We start from the raw sequence: 21,184 nt of genomic DNA, 5'->3' as shown, positions 1-21,184 counted from the left end.
AATGTATATATCCTAAGGTTTCTCATTTGTCCGGTATATATTTTTTGGTTTTCAAGCTGTGTTCTGGGGGAACCGAGTAGCAGATCGTTGTCTATGTTCACAGTACATGTGGGTGGATGGGGGTAGATTGTATGGCAAGGGTCAACTTATAATTTATGGTACAGGTGTGCTGAACATCTCCATGCGGTCCGATTTTTTTTTAATTTATTATTATTTTTTTTGGCTGTCCTGGGGTTTACATTGCTGCGTGCGGACTTCTCTGGTTGTGGCGGGCAGGGGCTACTCTCTACTTGCTGTGCACAGGTGGCCAAACTCATTGCGGTGGCTTCTCTTGTTGCAGAACACAGGCTCTAGGCATGCAGGCTATGCATAAACACACACGTGTTATTTTTCAGATTCTTTTCCCACATAGGTTATTATACAATATAGAGTATAGTCCCCTGTGGTATACAGGTTTTTTTGTTTGTTTGTTTGTTTTAAGTCCCCAGTCATATCTGACTCTTTGTGACCCCATGAATTGTTTATTATGTATATATATAGATAGAAAGATATAGATATATATAGTGTGTGTGTATCTGTTATTCCCAAACTCCTAATTTGTCCATTCCCCCTTTCCCCTTTGGTAACCCTAAGTTTGTTTTCTATGTCTGTGAGTCTATTTCTGTTTTGTATATAAAGTTCATTTGTATCTTTTTAAAAAATTTCTACATGTAAATGATATCATAAGATATATATATATATGCTCACATATCATATACCATATGATCAAATAAGCTTTAATTTGAGGAAGCAGTATATGGCTAAATATACATTTGAATACTACTGTGCCATATGAGTAAAAGACTTTTATAAGCTAACGTTGTTGTTTTTCAGATTAATAAAGACCTTTTCCTTTATGTGCCACAGTTAATCACCAGGAAGGGAAAAAAACAGCTGCCCCAAGTCTTTTTTCAAAACCTCTGCAGCATATTGCATTTTCTTCCAGTCATTTTTAAAGAATATGTATGTTTGTGATTTCTTTTTTTGTTGTTTTTACAAATTTATGATTGCACTAAACACACAGTTTTGCAGTTTGACTCTTTCATGCATTATGAGCATTTTCAGGATTTTCACTAGTTGAAATCATGACCTTTAGAGCTATACAATATTAAATTGAATTATTGAATCATGATTTATTTAAATAGAGCTCTGCCATACTTTTTTTCTCTTTCTTTTTTGCAACTAAAAATAGTTTATTGTGTTTAAATCCTTGTTTGTAGCCCCAGTAATTTTCTTTGGCAAATTCTTGAGATCACAATTACAAGAACAAAAGGCTTACTGTCTTTAAACCTGTTAGATGGAGATAATAATAGGAAGAAAATTAAAGCAGGACACAGGGAGCAAGGGGACCTTGCTATATTAGAGAAGGGTTGTCAGGCAAGACCTCTCTAAGGAGGCAGCATTTGATTAGAGACCTGAATGAAAGGTGGGGCCTCGCAGGCCAGGCCTTCTGGGCAGAGGAAGCAGCAGGTGTTAAGGCCCTGAGATAGGAACTTGCTATGAATTTTCTAGAACATGAAGGAGTCCAGTAGGCCTGGAGTAGAGTGCACAGAGGTTACTTGGGGAATCTAAGGTGGGAAATTAACTAGGGGGCAGACCAAGAAGGACTTTCTTAGCCATGGTAAGGATGTGCAGTTTTGTTCTTAGTGGAGTCAAAGCTGTAGAATGATTTGGACCCAGAAAAGGATATGACCTAATCCCTTCGTGGAGAATCCACTATGGAGGCAGGAATGGAAGCACCAGAGAGATCATAGTTAAGAGGCTATTAGTGTCTTCCAAAAAGGAGATAATCATAGAGCAGCAATAGCAGAAATGCCTGGTACTCTGTAAGTTCAATTAAAAAAATACTGTATGTGTGTGTGCCTGTGTACATTTGTGTCATTTTCATGTTTGTTCTTTGGGTAGGAACAATGTCTTTATATTGTTGTTCACCTTTTCTTTAGTGGTATAAAATATTTATTGAGTTGTTTAATTAGCGTGTGTTTTTTCCGTCTTATTTTGGATGACATTTTATCATCAACTGATAATGAGAGCATGAGTGATTCAGATTATAAACCTCAGATCATCAGATTATTACCATTTTATATATCAGATCTGTGGCAAATATTATCCTCGTGTGTTGACCGCTTCATTTTGTGCATGGGGTATTTTTATATAAGTTTTTAATTTGGAACCAGACCTCTGCTTAATGATTGTGGCTTTAATTTCCTCTGGGCCCAGATTTCCTTTGGAAAGCTTTCTTTGATTTCCAGGTGCTGCGCCTACTTTGGTTTCTGTTTCGAGGGCCTCTGCCCTCAGGGTCATTTCCTCACTAGAAATGATTTACTTATGGACCATGGCCAGACTTTCCCAACTTCCTGACCAGCTGTTTGCCGGGGGAAGGATGAAAAAAGAAGATGGCTTAAGGTGGAGACAGGAGGGAATGGCTTTGTAGGCGCTAGAAATGGAAAGGGTAGGAAATTAACAATCAGAAAACCAAACAGTCTGCACTCAGAATTTCTGAGAGTTTCCCAGACCTGCTTTAAGCTGACCGATTTGTTCTCTCCAGTGACACAGCAATGATGGTGGTGTAAAAAACCCAATCCAATCGGCTTAACATAAATAAATGTTTTATCACAGATATTGCCGGCAACTCTTACTTTCTGGTGGCAATGTGGATTTACTTCTTTTCTTATAAATTTATTTCTTTGGATGTTCTGGGTCTTAGTTGCCACACGTGGGATCTTTTTAGCCGCATCATGTGGAGTCTAGTTCCCTGACCAGGGATTGAACCCAGGCCCCCTGTATTGGGGGCACAGAGTCTTAGCCACTGGACCACCAGGGAAGTCCCTAGATGTACTTGTTTCCATCTTAACCATTAAATGTAAGGTCCATGAAAGAAGAGGTTATGCTGGTTTTGTTTATCTCACTTTATTCAACTCTCAGGATGACCTCTGATGTTCAGTAAATGTTGGAATATTTATCAGTTGAATGAATGAATGGCTGGAACATATGCAGTGTTACTGGGGAGTGGAGGATATTTTGTAATGGACTGGTGGTCAGATTGTTTTAAAACTGGCTCCACTGCCCTGCTTCGTTAAACAGAGCAGTGCTTTTGGACATCATTAGTTCTTATACCCAAGGCTGGCACATGGTGATGCCTTGAGAAGCTGCTGGGGTTGAAGTAAGCTTGCCTCCTTACTTCATGGTCCTGCACCATGTTGCTTTTTCAGCTCTTGTACATGTTTTAAAGCAGTTCTCAGATCTCTTTTGGCTATTTTGGCATCATTTTCTTTTCTAAAAATCTGCCTCATCTAGGAGTGATTTTGGATTGACTGATGGCTTTTGGTATTCTGTACTCTCATTCTTGGGCTGGTTCTTGGGATAAATATTAAAGTATCAGTATAGGTTTTCTTCTGGTAAATAAATCCCTTTTAATGGGAGCCAAAAGTATTTATTAAACCAAATTGCTAACAGGTGTCACTTGATTACTGGCAATAAATTATAATTGTTTACATTTAAAGATGAAATGAGACATCTTCTAAAACCAACTTTCAATTATCTATGTTAGCGGTGGGCAGGGTACGTGAAAAGAACCCGGATGCATGTACTCACGTGTGAGGTCTTTTTGATGTAGTGACTGCTTTCTTGGTTAAATTAAAGTTTTGATGTGTCTGTTAAATTCCTGTGTATAACACATAATGATAACTAGAGCTAAATGGTTCTTGTCAAACAGGAGCTGTGTACGGTGCTACCAAGATGGCACAAGAGAGTGGAGATGTTTAGATGTAGAAGCAGAAAACAGCATGGGGAAGGCAGGCAGCTGGATCAGGGAAGCCTGGTCTGCTTGATGAATTAGGGGATGTAGGGACGGTGTGCCCCAGCTTCCGGGAGGATGAAGATCCAGGGAGCAGAAGGTCCCCTCTGTGGCTTCCTCAGGTATCCAGGGAAAAAGTACTTTCGGCCAAGGATACGTTTAAGGTGGAACTGGAAAGAGAGAAATAGATACTCTAGGAGCAAGTCAGAGGAAACAAACCAGAGATGGGACTAGTCTAAACTCAGAGGACGTGAAAAGTGAGGTCCTTTGGAAGGGAGGCTGGGGCTTAAGTGTGTCAGGTATCTGATCTGACCTAAACATCTGTTGAATCGCTAAAGGAGTAACATAAATGATCACCAAATAAACATATCCCTGAAACCAGGGAACACTGAGATCCGAGTCTCATTTCTGTGTTTCTGATTACCCAAATCTATGTTGTTGTTGCTTAAATGCAAATAGTATGAGCTTCAAACCTTGTCTGACAACATAATACCCTCTCTGCACAGAGTCCAAGCTCTACCTATATGTGTTGCTTTTTCTGATCTCCATTTTGGGCCAGTTATTGGAGTATCATCATCATCATCATCATCAGAGTTGTAACATGATGAAATATAATGAAATGACCTAATTACAGTCTTTTCTCTCTTCTATTGCATTTTTAGAAAATAGGTCAAAGTCAATAGGATGCTTATATTCTTTTCCCACCTCCAGTTTATTAACTGGAGTATTCATGTCCTGAATATACCAAATGAATGAAAAGGATGGTGTATGGAATAAAGATTAAAAAGATAGCATTCGTGTTGCCATTCTGTGTTATGTACATCTCTCTTCCATATGCTCTAACTACTCATTTTCTGATTCCAGAAAAGTTTTGTGTGTGTATGTGTGTTTAATGACTTGTAAACATTCCTGACTTCCGATAGGTGGAATGGCTGAAAAACGAGGAGCCCATAGACTCTGAACAAGATGAGCACATTGACACCAGGGCAGACCACAACCTCATCATCCGGCAGGCGCGGCTCTCAGACTCTGGGAATTACACTTGCATGGCGGCCAACATTGTAGCCAAGAGGAGGAGCCTGTCGGCTACAGTGGTGGTTTATGGTAAGACCAGCCCAAAGGCCTGGAGTGGATAGAGAGGATAGAAAGCAGAGGGGTAGAGGGAGGTGCATTTCCTTAGAACTTTCTGTGTCTAGCACTGAAGGGACTCCAGCGGGTTTCCATTACAGCGCCATCTCCTGCCTCAGCCCATTGGTAGGTGACGCCTATAGCCGTGAATGTATTTGCTCTTTCATCCAAGATTAGACTTCCGGGGGATAGTGAGTGACATTTTCAATCTATTTTCAAAAGAACTTTAAAAGACGCTTCTTTGCCTCCATTGTGTTTACATTTGAAAAGAATCCAGGTGAGCAACTTCTGCTTCCCATTCTTCCCAAACCCAACATCCACCCCATCATCCCCAGACTTGGCTATTCGCAGTTCCTCTTCTGGCATATGAAATCCACCAAAAACAAACATGACTATTTGCTGAATAGCTCAGGTAATGGATAAGTGAAATTCCCAGCTATTGAAGAAAGCACTGCCTTCCACAGTAGAAGAGCCCTGGGATTGACGTTTGAAGCACTGAAAGTTAATGGAAATTCAGATGCTGGTATTTTCTTCTTCTCCTCTGGAGTTGCAAGTGCTGTAGAGATATGTTGATGACTTCTTCCTCTGGTTCATCATTTCCTTGCAAAGCAAATTCTCTGTGTCCCTCCTATGGTCTACAGAAGAGTAGACTGGGAGGTGGAGACTAGATCAGCCCCACAGTTGCCACACAGTGGGGCAGCCAGTGAGGGTCCCCACTGGTCTCTTGGTCCCTGGATGCCCAACTCACAACACCTGGCAAGTGGCTTGCACATAGTAGGCAATCAGTAAAAACCTCTTTCCTTTTTTTTTTTTTCTTCTCCCCTCCCCATTTTTCTCTCTCAGTGAATGGAGGCTGGTCTTCCTGGACAGAGTGGTCAGCCTGCAATGTTCCCTGTGGGAGAGGATGGCAGAAACGTTCCCGGACCTGCACCAACCCAGCTCCTCTCAATGGTGGAGCCTTTTGTGAGGGAATGTCAGTGCAGAAAATAACCTGCACTGCTCTCTGTCCTGGTGAGATATGCGTAGATTTCCTTTCGCCTTCTCATCCACCACCACGATCGAGCTGGTGTGAAGCGTTCAGTAGAACCTACCTTCCCAAAGTCAACATCTTCCAAGTTCTTAGAGCCTTTGTCCAGAGTACTGACCCGGAAGTAATTGTAATAGCAAGAACATGGATGAAATACCTCTATGTGGGGGCATAGTTTTTCTCTTCATACTCAGATTACCCTAGACACTCAACATCAGTAAGCCAAATGTTTTTATGTATTTTTATACTACCAGTGTTTGATTGGGCCAAGCCATGCCCTTCTCTCCTTGGGTTCTCCCATTGTGTAGCATTCATCTGTATAATAGGGTGTAGTGAATTGCCTTTGAGCACAAAACAGGTACCAAATACTTGACCTTTTATCATCAGTCATCATTCAACTAACCTCATCAGGTTTACCTTTGCATTTAAGACAATGCAATTGGCAGACATTGCATCACAGCCATTTCTATTTTACATTTGGGCTATGATTGCCTTCCTTTCTGAATAGAGGCTTCATTTACCAAATATGGCTTTTACAAGTTCTTTTGCTCATCTTACTGGCTGTAACCCAATGTATACGATGAGAAGTAGATGAGCCAGAAGATGATTTTTTGAATGGGAAGCATATTCTCCCACTGAGAAGTAAATGGATCCAGGGTCTCACATGCATGATCCAACATTAAGTCCAAGGACACTGGACCAGAGACCTGTGTCTTTAAAATTGCAAATCTAGTACCACTCAAAGCTAAGGTGAGGCTTTTGCCGGTTGCCTGTGCTTGGAGTTTCATTTTGAATTTGTATTCAGTACACATTTATTGAGTGCTTACTATGTGCAGGTACTGTGCAAGACACATTTACACAAACAATGTCCTTTAGTTTTGTGTTGTGAGTTTTATGATTCCCCAATTGACAGAAATAGTAAAGTCAGGCTAAGTGCTTGCTTAGGGTGGCTCAGCCAAAATATTGACAGAACCAAGACAAGGACTCAGATATTTTGCTTCAAATTTAGTATTTTTATTTTACCCTATACTGGGCTTCCCAGGTGGTTCAGTGGTAAACAATCTGCCTGCCAGTGCAGAAGACACAGGTTCAATTCCTGGATCAGGAAGATCCCCTGGAGAAGGAAAGGGCAACCCACTCCAGTATTCTTGCCTGGGAAATCTCATGGACAGAGGAGCCTGGCGGACTACAGTCCGTGGGGTCACAAAGAGTCAGACACGACTGAGTGGCTGAGCATGCATATGCTCTTGACTAGTCGCTCTAGATTTAAAATGGCAATATCTTCAATAACCCACATAAGCACGGTTGCCCTATTCCTAGGAGGTAGTGAAACAATTGCTTCCAACAGCTGCCATAATCTCTAGGGTTGTTTTTTAGTGGAATTAAGTTCAGTTTGTTCGTTTCTACATACAGCAGCAATCTATGACCCAAGAAATTCTATTTATGTAAGTCTTGGTATCTTGGGGCTTGGCTGACCTGTTTTAGTTTAATACTATCAATATATATGGGTTTAACTTTTTATTATTGAGGGGCTTTTAGGACTTAAAGAGCATTTATTCTACTTTCTGTTCTAAACTGTCAACCCACAAGGAAGTAGTGATTACCAGTGGTTCTTGCACAGAGTGTATCTGTCCATCTAAGTGCACTTGGGCATAAAAGACGGGGAAAGAATGGATAATGACATGATTAGCTAACCTGAGGGCACGGGTAATTCACATGTTTGCCCAAATTCAGTCATTGGTCTCATCCTGCAATAGCAAGAGAATTACACTACTGCTGTTGTTCGCCTGTCTCTTTAGGAAAGAAACCACGGAGAGAAGATAAACAGATATATTATTTTCTTTCTGTGGTGGTGGTGATTGCTTTAAAATCCAGCTCTAAGAACCACAGTGGCCTTGGGGTGAGTCTCCTGACAGCTGTCAGATGCAGTCTAACGATGGCTCCTTCTGTTTCCCTTTGAAGTGGACGGGAGCTGGGAAGTGTGGAGTGAGTGGTCGGTCTGCAGCCCGGAGTGCGAGCATCTGCGGATCCGAGAATGTACAGCCCCCGCCCCGAGAAACGGGGGCAAATTCTGCGAAGGTCTAAGCCAGGAATCGGAGAACTGCACAGACGGCCTTTGCATCCTAGGTAAGAGCTTACGGTACACATCTTCTGTGTCTGTCCATCATAGGAAAAGATGCTATGATAATGCCAGGACCATTGATTCCGTGAAACCAGTTCCCAGAAAACAAAATCCCCCAGAGCAAAAAGAAAACGGGCGGAAAGTGTCAAAGAGCAGACAAATAGGTCACTTTAAACATTGTTACCACTGTCAGTTCCACCCGTGCGTATATTTACCGTGATCGTAACTAGATATGGTTGGGAGAGAAATGATGAAGGCAAATATGTTAGACTTTGGGGCTTAGCGGTTCTTTTCTTACAGGGGCCATTGTCTTTAGGTTTGGTGAAACTCCGATCTGGATCAACGTAGGCTTGTTTTTCTCCCAAGAATTGTACCAGACTCTAAAGCATTTCGTAATCCTCAGAGGCCACGGGACATGCAGTGTGACCAAGGGACATGCATTCTGACTGTTACCTTACAGATGGGGGGAAATATAGCACCGAGGAGGTGGCTGAGTTTGTCTCAAATTGATGTGGCATGGCCCAAAATAGAATGCCCATTTCAGAACTTCCAAGCCTTTGTGTTATTCCTGAGGTTATGTTTTAACTTCTTCAAGTGACTGTCTGCCTGGGTATGAAACCATGGGAGGATTAAATAGAACCACACAGAGGTGAGTTTTAATTTGGTGGTATCTCTTACTAGCTTTGTGATCTAGGGGAAGTCACTCAACTGCTTAACTTCTATGAATTGTACCAAAAGTACCCCAAAAGTGCCTATTTTTGGTTATCTCCTGGGCCCAGCATTAAAAGAATATATTTTGAATATTTCATGGCACAGAATAGGTGCTCGATAAATAGCAATCCCTTCTCTGCTTGCCCATTGAGATGTGCTAAAGGGTATATTGATTTTTCTTAGATCCTTCAAAAACAAGAGATTCGAGGCATACCTATTCTTTAGAACTAGGTTGCCTTCTAGGATGATATCCAGCAAAAAATAATGTAGTTCAATAATTTGTCATCTTTTCAGAAATATGTGTCACTTTTTATTTAGGAAGATTATAGTATGAAGGAGGCATCTAAGTTGTATTTATTTTTCGGAGTCAGTATGACTAGCTATGCTTGAAAGCAAGCCTCTACAAACAATTATATTTTCAAAATAAGTCGAAATGGTTAATGCATTAGGGTAAAATGATCAGTACATTTGCTCAGTTCAAGTACTGAGTAATCTGCGTATGTCAGATACAATACAAAGGTCTGTAATTAAAGAGAACCAAATCTTGGGCTTACCTGGTGGCTCAGATAGTAAAGAATCTGCCTACAATGCAGAAGACCTGGGTTCAGTCCCTGGGTCCGGACAATCCCCTGGGGAAGGGAATGACTACTCCCTATAGTATTCTTGCCTGGAGAATCCCATAGACAGAGGATCCTGGCAGGCTGCAGTCCATAGGATCGCAAAGATTCAGAGAAGACTAAGCGACTAACACTTTAACTTTAAACCCACCATCTCAGTAGTGAAAGGGCCTTGCTCTCTAGTAAATATACCATCACAATCAAGATAGACAATGTTGCCGTTCATCCCCAAAGTTTGCTTGCGTTCTTTTGCAGTCATTTCTTTTCCCCTACCCCTAAGCACCACTTTTCTGCTTTCTTTCAGTTGTCATAATGCGTTTGACATTCCTTCGTTCTGCTGCACCTATCAGTAACTAACTTTTTATTTTTGTTAAATAGCGTTCCACATTATGGATCTACCGCAATGTTTATCCTTTCACCAGGTGACAGGCATAGAGTTGCTTCTGTCTGGGGGCTCCTATGAACAAAGCTGCTATGAACCCTTGTGTACAGACCTTGTGTGGACATGTATGTTCATTTCTTTTGGGTAAATACCTAGAAATGGGATTAGTGGTCCATATCATAATTAGGTATTTAATGATATAAGAACCTTTCTGAAAGAACTGTAATCGTTAAAATTTTTACCACTAGGATGTAACTGTGCTGGTTGTTCTACATCTTTGTGAGCACTTATTATTGGTCATTTTAAATTAAGTCATTCTAACGAATATGTAGATTTTTTTTATTGTAACTTGCACTTCCATAATGGCTAATGATATTGAGCAGATTTTCATTTGTTAATTGGTCATTTATCTGTGTTTGCTGATGAAATGTCTGTTCCATTCTTTTTAAATATACAGTGACAACACAAACTCATTAGCAAGAGGTTTAAGGAAATGTGTTTCTGGCTACCCTTGACCAGCACCAGATATATCTGAAATACACCTTTAAGTTGTGACTATTTCTTGACATGTTTCTTAACATTGATTAGGACTATAGTTAAGACAATAATCTCATATATCTTCTAAAAAGCCCTTGACGGCATAACTGTGAGGCTACTGGTTATAGTTTAGATGATCATTAGATACTTTTGAAATATTAGAAATAAAAAATATAAATAAGAGAATACTGATTGAAGTATTATAGAACTATTATAGTACATAGTAATAACCTTCCCTGCCTGCCTGCTCAGTTGCTTCTGCTGCTGCTGCTAAGTCGCTTCAGTTGTGTCCGACTCTGTGCGACCCCAGAGACGGCAGCCCACCAGGCTCCCCCGTCCCTGGGATTCTTCAGGCAAGAACACTGGAGTGGGTTGCCATTTCCTTCTCCAGTGCATGAAAGTGAAAAGTGAAAGTGAAGTCGCTCAGTCGTGTCTGACTCCTAGCGACCCCATAGACTGCAGCCCACCAGGCTCCTCCTTCCGTGGGATTTTCCAGGCAAGAGTACTGGAGTGGGGTGCCATTGCCCTGTGGTATCCAACTCTTTGCAATCCCATGGACTGCAGCCCACCAGGCTGCTGTCCTAGAATCCTGTCCAGGGGATTCTCCAGGCAAGAGTACTGGAGAGGGTTCCATGCCTCCCTCCAGGGGATATTCCCAACCCAGGGATCGAACCTGTGTCTCTTATGTCTCCTGTATCGGCAGGCAGGTTCTTTACCACTAGCGCCATCTAACAACCACCAGTTGGACTTGAGCTTAGGGAAAATTCTATAAATGTCAAGCTTCAACCTTCGTTGACTGAAATTTAGAGTTCCTGATTGAAGACAGACAATGGTTAGCTCCAAATGTGAGGAAAAAAATGATCAAATATGTGAATATTATTTATTTGTACTTATATTGTTAGCTGAGTAAGAGGATTCTGACCAGTCCAGATCCCAGTTTTAAAATCTGAAATATTGTATTCACCAGCATTCTCCAGAGAAACAGAACCAATACGATACATACATAAGATACAGGATATACACATACATATATAAAGATATTCATTATAAGAAATTGGCTCATATTATTATAGAAGCTGGCAAATCCAGAGTCTGTAGCACCAATGTCCCAGTTCAGAAGCTGTCAGGCAGGAGTCTCTCTTACCTGGGAAGGTCAGGCATTCAAATGATTAGGTGCAGCCCACACACAGTGTGGAGGGCAATTTGCTTTTTTCAGCCTGCTTATTGCAACTTTTGGCAACCCACTCCAGTGTTCTTGCCTGGAGAATCCCAGGGACGGGGGAGCCTGGTGGGCTGCCGTCTATGGGGTCGCACAGAGTCGGACACGACTGAAGTGACTTAGCATAGCATTGCAACTTTGGTCTCATCTGAAAACACCCTCACAGACTAATGTTTGACCAAATATTTGGGTACCTGATGGCCTGCTCAGGTTGATACATGAAATTAACCATCCCAGATGCATGTGTACCTGTGAAGTTCCAAAGCCTAGCTCCTTCCTTAAAGCCAATCAAGCCGAGGTTCGGGCAGTTACTTTGTTACTGAATGAAACCCTCCTATGAACCTGGGCCATGTGTGGTCTTCTGTCTTACATGTGCAATTTAGTGAGTATTCTGTTTCCATTTGCCAGTAGTGGAAATAAGATGAGCAGAACGGTGGGCTTTAGAATATGTTCAGCATTGGAGGTGGAGAGCTCTGTTAAATCCCCTCATGAGTTTAAAACGCTATGTAAGCCTTTTCTTTCTGCTCAATCTCTTCATTCCCCTATTCCCTTTTCTACTTAAGAATGGGTTTGTCTAGCATTCTTTGCCTCTGTCGTATGCATATTAAGATGTCTGTCAAACATGATCACAGAGACTCTTGATGGTTACAATGACTAAGCTTTTTGATGGAAAAATTGAAGCCTGTGAAATCATAGATGTGAATGAGATGTATTTATACATCAGTGGGAAAGGAGTGTGTTTCTAAGAGCCTAACACTGGGATACAGTCTGCCCTTTAAGACACAGAGTGGGTCCCATGTCAGCAAAGATGAAGCACATTTGACTGTGTCTGCAAGAATCAATGAACAGCAGTCTAGTTAGATGGTGCCAACCTTACTCTGTGCTTCTGGTTGGTACTCTGCTGAAGTGCTCTTGGTGAAACTAGCTGTGCTCTCGGGATGGAGATCCAATGAAGGCTGGGTTTGATTAAAATAGCATTTGGCAACAGCTTTATGGAGCAGTCACTTTGTGAAAGATCTGGGTCATGTTCCAATTGGGGAATTTCCTTCATTTGATATTTTTTTTTCCTTTTATGCCAGACACAACCCTGAAGCAAGTCCTCAATTCCCCAACTTCTCTTGGCAGTTTCACAGTGACATTGCTTGGCTCTTGGATGACCTACAATTCTTTAATTTTTACTTAGCTCTCAACAAAGCATCTGGATTTCCTTTATTGTCCCTGAGAGCTGCATTTCTTCTAGAGACGGAGCTGCCAGCTCTGAACGATCGCTTTAATACTGGGGTATGATTGTTGCTTGGTCAGTTGTGACTGAGGCACAGGACCGTAGTGTTATGCTAGCACAGATGGCCACACCGAAATGCTCCCAACAAGGAAATAAATGCCCCAAGACTGGTGACGTTAGGCAGTTGATGCCAATAGCAGTGAGTGCGAGGTTCCAAATTGCAAGCATAAACTAAACATCCAGTGCCTTTATGCTGGAACTGTTCTTTTCCAGGAAGATAATTATGTAGAATGCCTGTCGAGAGATGGGAACTTGTGGATCCATGTTTTCTAAGCTTTAACCTCAGAATCAGGTAGCTTTCTAACTGCGGTCCTTTCCACTTACTGAACTTAGCTGCTTCTGTGCTTGGAGGATCACTGATACGTACATGTAAATGACATGTGCATTCCTCATTGGCAGGAACAGTAGGGTGAACATGGTGGGGTGTTTAGTTTGAATCGGAGAAGTAAGGGGAACCTGTTCCCCACACTTTTTATTCCAGCAGATAGAAAACTAAAGGCTTTGCCTTCAGAAGTTTAAGTGAATTCGCTTCAGACAGGATTAGTGCCCAGATGGGCAGTGATGATGAACCCAGAGAAATGCCACAGGGTCCTGAAAGGGAAGCTTTGTGTCTGAGCTACCTGATGGCTAATCCGTCCTTCTTGTCAGGATGTGAGATAGGTCAGTTCAACATTGACAGTTCAGAAACAGAAAGAGCAGTTACACGGTGCTTTGTTTTCATTTCTGATGGGTACGCTGATAAGAAAAGTTGGAGTTGACGGTTTGGAAACCTCATCAAGGATAAAGACATCCCATACAATAGCAGGTTCAAATAAACATCCCCAAGCTGCATCTCCAATCTATCCACATTGTCTGTTGAGCTGTCTACTTACATGACCGAAAAGGTGAACCTGTAATCACATCAAAGGAAACGTTGCTTTGGTAAGCATTTTTCCCTTGGATCATTCTAAACCTCATTGTTATCCATTACAGTAATTACCTGGGTTCCTTCCCTGTATTTTCTAGGGCACTGAATAAGAAAATGTTCATTCCAGGGTTGGCTGAGTGCATCTGAAACAACTCTTAGTTTTTGCTGGTGGTTTACCAAATGTCTGCTTTGTATATGGGATTATAACAGATGGACGTCCCTTTATTAAAACAAAATCCACACATCCTTCCTTTGGGCAAAGAGTCAGGACTCACAGGACTCATTCTTCAACTTTTTGTTGGATAAGTTCATGTTTCAGGGCCCACTGCATTACACAGCTGCCTGATTGTAGTATCGTAAAATTGTAGTATCACAAAAAAATAAAACTGGCATCAGCAAGATAACATAGTAGCACAGTGCATTAAGTCGTCATGAAGTTTCCTACTGCTTGCTAATTCTCCCAAGGAGTTTTAATATTAAAAGCCCATTCCCACTCCATTTATAGTATATAGTAGGTATCCCTTTTTACATAAAGATTTCTCCTAGAAATACCCAATAACTGCCTCTCTGCATAACAAACAATTGATTAATTCAGAGTTGTCTTTATGTATTCTGCATAGAAGATGCAGATATAATATTGCACACCCACAGGAGTAATAAGAATGTAGATTTGGACACATATGGTATCATTAGCAGCTTAGCCACAGCCTTCCCCCAATGCCCCAGTAAAAACTCTCCCACGATGAGACCCAGTAAGAAGACCAGAGAATAACATTCTTTAATGAGAGAGGCTGAAGTGGCTCATAACTGAAGTTTCCCGTGTGCTTAATTAAAAAAGAAAATAGAGATAGCTTAATACTCACGTGTCTTAGTGAAGGCATTTTTAAAAGATTCTACAAGGCTAAAACTGTTCCATTTGTGCCTCATGATAAGAGGACCTGAACTCAAGTACCACATCCTAAGTGGACCTGAGCATAAAAAAGGCAAAAGAATGAACCGTATACAACACATCACTGTAAAATGTCTCTGCTTTGTTATCCACCCCCTGTGGATTTTCTCCATTTATGCCTTGTTAACAAGAAGATAAAGACATCTGATTGTCTTTTTGAGCATAATCCACCTTCCAAATAAGGATTGATCTTCATCCGTTGGCCAATGATTGATATGTATTTAGTAAACTATTTAAAAGAAAAAACAACCTGGCCTCAGGCGTAGAAAAAGAACTTATGATTACCGATGGGGAAAGTGGAAGAGGGATAAATTAGGAGTTTGAGATTAACATATACACACTACTGTATATAAAATAGATAAATAACATGACCTACTATATAGCACAGAGAAATACAGTCAATATTTTGTAATTACCTCTAAGGGAAAGAATCTGAAGAAGAATATGTATAAATATGTATAGATAGATAGATAGATTCAATCAATTTACTGTATACCTGAAACTAACAAAACATTGTAAATCAACTATACTTCAATTAAAAAAACAAAAAACATTGGCCTTTCTTACCAACCAGTTCTGAAACAAGTACTTAAGATGCTTTTTGTATGCAGGAAATGTTCATTCTGTCATCACCTTTACTTTATTCCTTCATAAACCAGTGCCACACATACAGAGTCATAACAAAGTAACCTACTTAAGAACTTCTTTCTCAGCTAATACATCAGCGCAATTGGTCCGTTTCTTTCTTCCACTTTGTCCTATTCCTATCAACTACCCGCCCCACAAGCATATTTTAATATGAACTTTTACACTGTGCTTACATTCTTTGAATGTGTTTGGACAGGAAGTACTTTGTCATGAGACAGAAACATTTCTAGAAGATTGTTTATTTGACACATCTTGTTAACTTTGTTCATTTTATGGGAGGAATTGAAATAAAACACTTCCACTGTAAATAGGAAGGACTTTTGAATTAAATTTGGGCAGCTGGAGAGCAGGATACATTACCTCCAAGATCACATTACTCAGAAAGGGTACACACATCACCAAGAAAACTCAATAGACAGACAAGAAGGGATGCCCACGACAGTGTGTGAACTGGAGGCAGAAAACCCAATAGAAAGCTTAAAGACATTTCTTCAGGAAGTGAAATTTTAGCCACAGTTGGTGGGCATACAAATACATGACAAAGAAAAAAGAAATGTTTGGTAGATGGCATCCCCAGAGAAGTCACTGGCTCTGAACTCAGGATGTGAGAAGGTCCAGAGGTTGAGTTGCCATGAGGGCTGGCCAGGGTGTGCCTGGGTTGAGCTGGCATTGAGAGCAAAGACTGCAGGGACTTCAGTGTCCTCTGTGGTCCTGAGTTGAGATGCTCTCTTTCTAAAATGTGAAAAATGACCATGAACCTAGAATTGAAAGAAATGAGGGAGCTGAGCCTACAGGATCTGAACATTCATCCTATAGATAGCAATCAGGTCCAAGAACCTGGGCTCTGGGGTCAGATTGCTTAAGTTTGAATTTTGGTTGCTAGGCTGTGAGAAAATTTCTTCATTTCTCAAAGCCTAAATATACTCGTCTAGAAAATAAAAGTTATAATAATGCCTATTGGGACTTCCCTGGCAGTCCATTGGTTGAGACTCTGAGTTTCCAATGCAGGGGGCACATGTTTGACCCTTGGTGAGAGAACTGGGATCCCACATGCCCCATGGTTCAGCCAAATAAATAAATAATAAAACCTTCCTTTAAAAATAAAAAGTATTAGTGCTTATTACAAAGAGTTCCTTTGAGGAGGAAATTACTTAATCCATGCAAAGTATTGGATATCTACAGTAAGCGCTCCATTTGTGTAAATAATAATGTGTATGTGTGTGTGTTCACATTATTATTCTAGTAATGGGATTCTTCCTGTTGCAGAAAAAGTAGGTTTTCCATTTTCTCCAGAAGTATTGACAAATGACACTGTAGATATTTTGTTAAAACCTTTCCTAATACATCTGACTAATATTTCTTTGTAGCAACTAGTTCTGAGTGGTAATTTGAGATGTACTATAAGGAAACAGCTTACAAGAACCCTAACAGCCTGGTATCAAACCAAAGGGTCAGCATCCTTTCTGAGAAACATCTCATGAGCATTGGGTTGGCCAAAAGATTGGTGGAACCTTTTGGCCAACCCAATAACTGAATGAACAGCTCTTGATTTTCCAGTCTTCCTTTGCAGATGGGGTTTAGTTCTAAGGAGGAGACAGACCAGGTGATCTCTGAGGTCCTAAGTCCTAAATTCTGTGATTCTAGTTAAAAATAACTCAAGGTGAATGCCCAGGAGAAAGGTCTTGATGATCCCCAAGTGAGAAAATCATTCCACATTATACTGACCGTTTCCCACGTGTTATGAAATAGATGTGTCCTAACAACTGTGTTAGAAAATAAATTTTTATAAAGCAGATTCCAAGTTGCCAACACACACTTAAAACTCCTTTCTCATTAGGGGAAAATAAATCCACCATACACACTACTGGACTTTACAGCAATCTACGGATTCCAGGGTTATCCTCCTGGTCCAGCCATTCTGAATCAGTGATATTTGTTACCAGTTAGCATTCCCCTTGTTCCTTATCCCCCCTTCCCCAAATTAGCAGTTTTGCCCTGTTTTTTGTTTTGTTTTTTGTTTTTTTTGTTTGTTTTTTTTTAATTTTATTTTATTTTTAAACTTTACATAATTGTATTAGTTTTGCCAAATATCAAAATGAATCCGCCACAGGTTTTTAATATGAAGTAGAGGGACTTTGCTGGCAGTCCAGTGGCTAAGAATTCACCTTCCAGTGCAGGGGGTACCATGGGTTCCATCTCTGTTGGGGAGGTAAGATCCCACAAGCCTCGTGGTCAAAAAAAAAAACAAACATAAAACAGATTTGCAATATTGTAGCAAATTCAATAAAGACTTTAACAATGGTCAAGATCAAAAAAAAAACTTTTAAAAAGTTCATTTAAAATATATAGATCATATTTTTCAATAACTAATGCTATCCAGAGTCCCTTATGGTCAGGAAGTTTCCAAAATGTAGGCTTCTGTCCTATCAAACAAACTCTCTCCACTTCATTAGTTCTGTGTATTCCAGACCCTACCTCTCTCTGCAGTATATTTATTTAATCAGGGCTCAACAAAACCCTAGGTAAGAAATATTAGTCTGGACTAGAGAAAGATTTAATGTCTGAGATCATAGAGTGGACCAACCATAAAAGAAATGGCAAGAACCCAATCAGGGAAGTGATTTAAAACAGAGTAATCTACTCTTGTAGAGAATTCAGTGCCCTCTGGGGTGTACTGAGCAAAGTGAATTAATATAGACAGAGGAAACGTCTTTGTTTTGATCCTAACTTTCCTCCTTAAAGTGACAAATTAAATCCATGTGTGTCTTCAAGAGCATTGAGACGTGTGATCAAGAAAATGACGGTGGCATGAATATCACCAGGATGCTTTATCATTAACCCTGGCCTTTCCCTTTCTCTGGAGGAGTATATCATCCTGAGAGGAGCCCTGGGCCTACCCCCTACCCCCTATCCCTAACCCTAGCATGCAGGGTTAGCATGCAATGGAATAGAAAATTACCATGATCATTTAGAAAGGGCCAAATGATCATGGGGTAGCGAAAAGCGCTCTGAACTGGGAGTCAGGAGTCTTAGGTCTTACTTGTTTTGTTAAGTAGCTTGTGGCTTTGACAGATCTCTCTCCATCCCTTGACTTGTGTCCATAACTATCAAACAGGTGGGAGGTGGGGGTGGATTTTGAGCTAGGTGATCTCTAAGATTGATTTCAATATGAAAACTTGATTCTAATTTTCCATCTTAAATGTAGCTTTCCTATACATGTGTGTATGTATGTGTATGTAAATGAGTTTCATCTTGTATACATGTGTATGTTTTATACATCTATATGTATAAGATGATAAATACCACTGGCAGGTGAGTGCTGTCAGATATTTGCATTTTACCAGTTTTGAGGAGATAGTCTAGTTCAATCACACCTAAGATTAGCCATTTGGATGATGACCATGCAGGCTGATGAGGGGACATCTTTTAGATCTGAAATCAAGGTAACCCCTCTCCTATCCACAGCAAAGTAGATAGCCAAATTGACAGCCTCTTGTAGGAACTGAGTCATCAAAGTAGGTCTCTAGCATCTACTCCATTCTCTTCTGTGAGAAGCTACAATGTACTAGGAAATCCTGCAGAAATTGGGAAATTTGGAGACCCTGACTTTGTAATGCTTGTAATTGAATGTCCATACAAGCTGAGTAGCACTCATCCATTCAATAAATATTTATTGAGTACCTACCCTATTCCCTGGTGGCTCAGATGATAAAGAATCTGCCTGTAATGCATAAGACCTGGGTTCAATCCTTGTGTGAGGAAGATCCTCAGGAGAAGGGAATGGCAACCCACTCCAGTATTCTTGCCTGGAGAATCCCATGGACAGAGGAGCCTGGTGGGCTACAGTCCATGGGGTCACAAGGGGTCAGACACAACTGAGCAAATAACACTTTCACTTTCACCATATTCCCTTTACTGGTCCAGGCACTGGGATGGAAATGATGGAAAATGCAGACTCTAGGTGCAAGTAACTTAGAGTGTGGGCTTCCCACGTGACTCAGTGGTAGAGATTCCACCTACCAACCCAGGAGACACAGGATGTGGGTTCAATCCCAGGGTTGGGAGGATCCCTTGGGGGAGGAAATGGCAACCCTCTCCAGTATTCTTACATGGAAAATCCCATGGACAGAGGAGCCTGTTGGGCTACAGTCCATAGGGTTGCAAAGAGTCGGACACAATTGAGCATACACGCAACTTAGAGTGTCATGGCAGGTACGTGTATGGCTGGCAGAAGGATGAGGAAGCTTGAAATCGAAAGTGACAGGCACACAGTCGTGTCCGACTCTTTGGGACCCATGGACTGCACAGTCCATGGAATTCTCCAGGCCAGAATACTGGAGTGGGTAGCCTTTCCCTTCTTCAGGGGATCTTCCCAACCCAGCGATCCAACCCAGGTCTCCCGTATTGCAGGCAGATTCTTTACCAGCTGAGCCACAAGGAAAGCCCTGAGGGAGCTTAGAATAAATCTACTAGTCAAAGATTCTCAATTCACAATTTCTTTTCCAACTTTTTTTTTTCCCTAAGAGATGACTGATGGCCTATGTATATCAGTTGCTAAGTATTTCTTTAGCAATTAGTGAATAGCCATCATAATAAACACCCTCCCAAATCTTACCACCACCCCTAATCCATTGCCTACACTGACCTCCCTGTGACCCAGCAACAAAAGGGACCAACCCAGACACACCATGACCCTATGTCAGGGCTGGTGCTTATTCTGATAGGATGCTTTCAAATGACTTTTTAAATAATTTGAATATTATTCTTGCCTTACAGAAAATGGTCACCATGAAATTAATCAATAATTTATCCCCTTAAGCTTCAGTTACATACTGTGAACATTTTTGTTTAGTTTTCAGTGAATGCATGTGTGTGTGTACACATACATATTTTTCTGTTGTGGATGGAAGCAAGGGAATCAAAGCAAAACATTTTATAGGATGAAAAAAGGATTTTAATATGCAGCTTCCCTTGGAGCAGAGTTCAAAACATCTCACTTTATCACTTTGAGGCCAACTGCTGATAAGAAAGTGTAGACACATGCTTAAACGTCTTTGCAGTGACCCCAAAGCATGTTGTACTCTGTATATCCAGCACGAAAACACACTAACTCACACAGAATCAGTGGGAATGGATGGGACTTTATAACAGAGGTGGTAGGAAATTTGGAAACTGAAATGATTTAGTTCAAAAATGAAATATGCAAATGCTCCCTAGAAGTACGGTCATTATGGATACTTATTTGTCTGAGTTTAGGAAATACAAAAGATATTCCTTAAAGAGATGTCAAATTTGAAAAAATAAAGAGGGAGGAAGACAGTCACTCATGGCATATGAATCTTGTGCTTCAGCTGGGGTGCAATTCTGGAAGGTCTTTGTCATCAGAAGTCACATCCATGAACTGTTTCTTAGAGTACTCAGCTGACTTCCCCAAATTAATATGATGAGATCTTGAACAGTTCTTTGGTGGAAAATATCAATAGAACTGATGTTCATTCATTCATGTACATCTCAACTCTTACAGGCTTTTATTCAGGTGAGGGTTTTTGCCATTCCAGTCCTGGACTTTTCTCTAATTACCCAGCTATCTCTGAGGAAGCCAGCAATTCCTCTAACAAGACATAACCACCTGGGACAGCCTGTGAGGACTCTCTCAAAACCTCTTATTGTCTATACTTGTCCTACCTGGCTGGATGTGCTCAGAATGCACTTTTTAAATTTTCATTTTATATTGGAGTAGATTTGGTTAACAATGTTGTATCAGTTTCAGGTCACATCAAAGTGATCTGGTTGTATATATCCATGTATCACAGCAAAGTG

The 21,184-nt window shown here is 40.8% G+C and overlaps 1 protein-coding gene across 4 annotated transcripts in view; it reads left to right on the top strand.

Annotated features, from left to right (window-relative positions):
* Positions 1–21,184, top strand: part of UNC5D (unc-5 netrin receptor D) — a 366,024-nt gene that overhangs the window by 240,099 nt on the left and 104,741 nt on the right. For all 4 annotated transcript variants that reach the window (XM_055567106.1, XM_055567109.1, XM_055567105.1 and 1 more), the window contains exons 5-7: positions 4,759–4,939; positions 5,807–5,974; positions 7,953–8,117. In XM_055567106.1, coding sequence (XP_055423081.1) covers positions 4,759–4,939; positions 5,807–5,974; positions 7,953–8,117 — 514 coding nt within the window. The remainder of the gene's footprint in view (positions 1–4,758; positions 4,940–5,806; positions 5,975–7,952; positions 8,118–21,184) is intronic.

The sequence above is a fragment of the Bubalus kerabau genome, chromosome 2 (genome assembly GCF_029407905.1).
Source record: "Bubalus kerabau isolate K-KA32 ecotype Philippines breed swamp buffalo chromosome 2, PCC_UOA_SB_1v2, whole genome shotgun sequence".
NCBI classification, from domain to species: Eukaryota; Metazoa; Chordata; class Mammalia; order Artiodactyla; family Bovidae; genus Bubalus; species Bubalus kerabau.
This window is presented reverse-complemented; position numbering and strand designations above follow the sequence as displayed.